Genomic DNA, 2,007 nt, shown 5'->3' on the forward strand with positions numbered 1-2,007 from the left:
AACTGTTATTTCTTTCAGCATAGGCAGATCTCCTCTCCATATCACTGATGTGTCTTGGCGCTTGGAATATCAGATCAAGGTAATTTTAACACATCAAGGTGTTTCTTCACTCTGTTTCAGTGCTGAGACCTGACTTTTTTCTGTGCCTTTTGTTTTTAATTTAGAGCAATCAACTTCATAAAACTTACCAGCCTTCCTACTTGGTGACCTTAAACATAGAGGTACGGTACTCTCAGTACCTTCAAACTAAAAAAAATACAATTTCACAACTTTTTTTTTTTTAATAAAATGGGCATTGTTGTTTGTTTTTTGGGGTTTTTTTTTCTTCAGAACAGTGATTCGGGATCACACCCAGATGTTAGTTTTAGTTGCACGATGGAGCAATTACAGGTACTTCTTTCCTTCATCATTTTTTCTATGCTTGGATCCAGTTGTGGATATAAATGTTTTTAAGAATTTGTCAATCACAATGCAATCAGATTTACTGTTATTAGATAGATAGAGATATATATCTCTCTCTCCAGGACTGGGAGGGTAGGGAAGAATCTCCTATAAAAATTATCCAAGTGTAGTTTTCCTGTCTTCTCAAATAAAGTTGCAAAGTTGCTGATTTTAGTTGCTTGGGGAGTGTTTTACATACATGCATAACTCTTTTGTCTGATTTCATAACTGTAAGTTATCTATATGGGAGGAAATACATCATTTTTCTGAAACTCTTGATTTCCCATGCTTTAGAGAAATGATTAAAGAAACTGGTTCAGTGGTTTAAATGTGTCATGATTAAAAATAGAGAACGAACTGAGGGCTCTTCAGTGGTGTTAATGACATGTAAGAAATGTACTGAAACAAACGTTGATCTTTGTTTAGCGATTTAAATGTGTAACTGAACAATAGCAGTATTGTAATGCTTGTGAGTGACCAAACTCTGGAGGACTGGGAAGAGGGGTTGAGGGAAGAAAAAAAGAAGATATTAAAACTTCAGGTTTACACCTCTCCCTTTTTAACGTGCATCTCAAAAGTTGTCCTTTTCTTACTAATGAGTGTTTTTAATCGGTTTGCTGACTTAGTTAAATCTGATGTGCTTTGTCTGGATGAATGGTCCTAATACAAAATTGCACTTAACATATTTTCAGTATTTTAGAAACGTCTATAGTACTTAAAAGCCTAGAGCAAATGTCAGCGTTAGCCATCATAACGATACCAATGAAATCTACGTGTTAAGAGCAGTGATCTGTTTCAGTCAATAATCTATGTTAAAAGGCGTTTTCCTTCAGTTCCTACTTTTCTTGCTATGTTGTAAAATGGGAAGCTATTTAATTACTTGCTGGCATTGTTCATCAGTTGCAACATTTCTTTGTGGTATAAGGTGCTGGTTTCCCTTGCCTCTCTGTATAAAAAAACCCTATGTTCCTCTAGCTGACCTTTTAAAAAATACGTTTATCCTAAGACGGTATTTCAACTCTTAGGATTTAGTCGGAAAACTAAAAGATGCTGCAAAAAGTCTAGAAAGAGCAACTCAGATGTGATTGAAGGAAGGTGTCAGCCTGCCGAGCTGAAGAACTCCGATTCCTGAGAGTGTCTTCTCAATGACAAATGTCTTTCATCTCTTGATGCAAACTGTTCTTTTTTTTTTTTTAAGTCCTTGGAGGGGAATTAAGGGAAATAACTGTTTTTTATGACCACACTTGGTATTCCTCGATCCTGTCTTTTTTTTTTTTTAATTAACTCTTGTTAAACATTTGGCTAACTGTCGTTGTCTTCAAAGCATTCCTTCTATTTTCTCTTGTGTATTTTTAGAATTGTCACTGATTATTTTTCTCGGGGTTCTAATAAAGTTTATTCGCTCCCGTTCTGCAATTTCTCTGGGTGAAATTAGCTGCGCCTCAAAGGGAGATGCTAAACCTGAGCCCCGCTCCGTGAGGCGAGAGCCCCTGCCTTCCGCGCCGCGGCCGTCCCGCCCGCGCTCCGTTCCCCACCGCGCTTTGTCGTTTCGCTCCGGCTGATCTT

The 2,007-nt window shown here is 37.5% G+C and overlaps 1 protein-coding gene across 1 annotated transcript in view; it reads left to right on the top strand.

The window, feature by feature from the left end:
- The window catches only part of COMMD3 (COMM domain containing 3), a gene marked incomplete at its 5' end in the record, with an annotated part of 2,640 nt that extends 814 nt beyond the window's left edge, over positions 1 to 1,826 (top strand). The window contains 4 exons of the mRNA XM_010294900.1: positions 19 to 79; positions 165 to 221; positions 331 to 390; positions 1,467 to 1,826. Coding sequence (XP_010293202.1) covers positions 19 to 79; positions 165 to 221; positions 331 to 390; positions 1,467 to 1,526 — 238 coding nt within the window. The remainder of the gene's footprint in view (positions 1 to 18; positions 80 to 164; positions 222 to 330; positions 391 to 1,466) is intronic.
- Positions 1,827 to 2,007: the final 181 nt, after the last annotated feature.

The sequence above is a fragment of the Phaethon lepturus genome, unplaced genomic scaffold (assembly GCF_000687285.1).
Source record: "Phaethon lepturus isolate BGI_N335 unplaced genomic scaffold, ASM68728v1 scaffold28529, whole genome shotgun sequence".
Taxonomy (NCBI): domain Eukaryota; kingdom Metazoa; phylum Chordata; class Aves; order Phaethontiformes; family Phaethontidae; genus Phaethon; species Phaethon lepturus.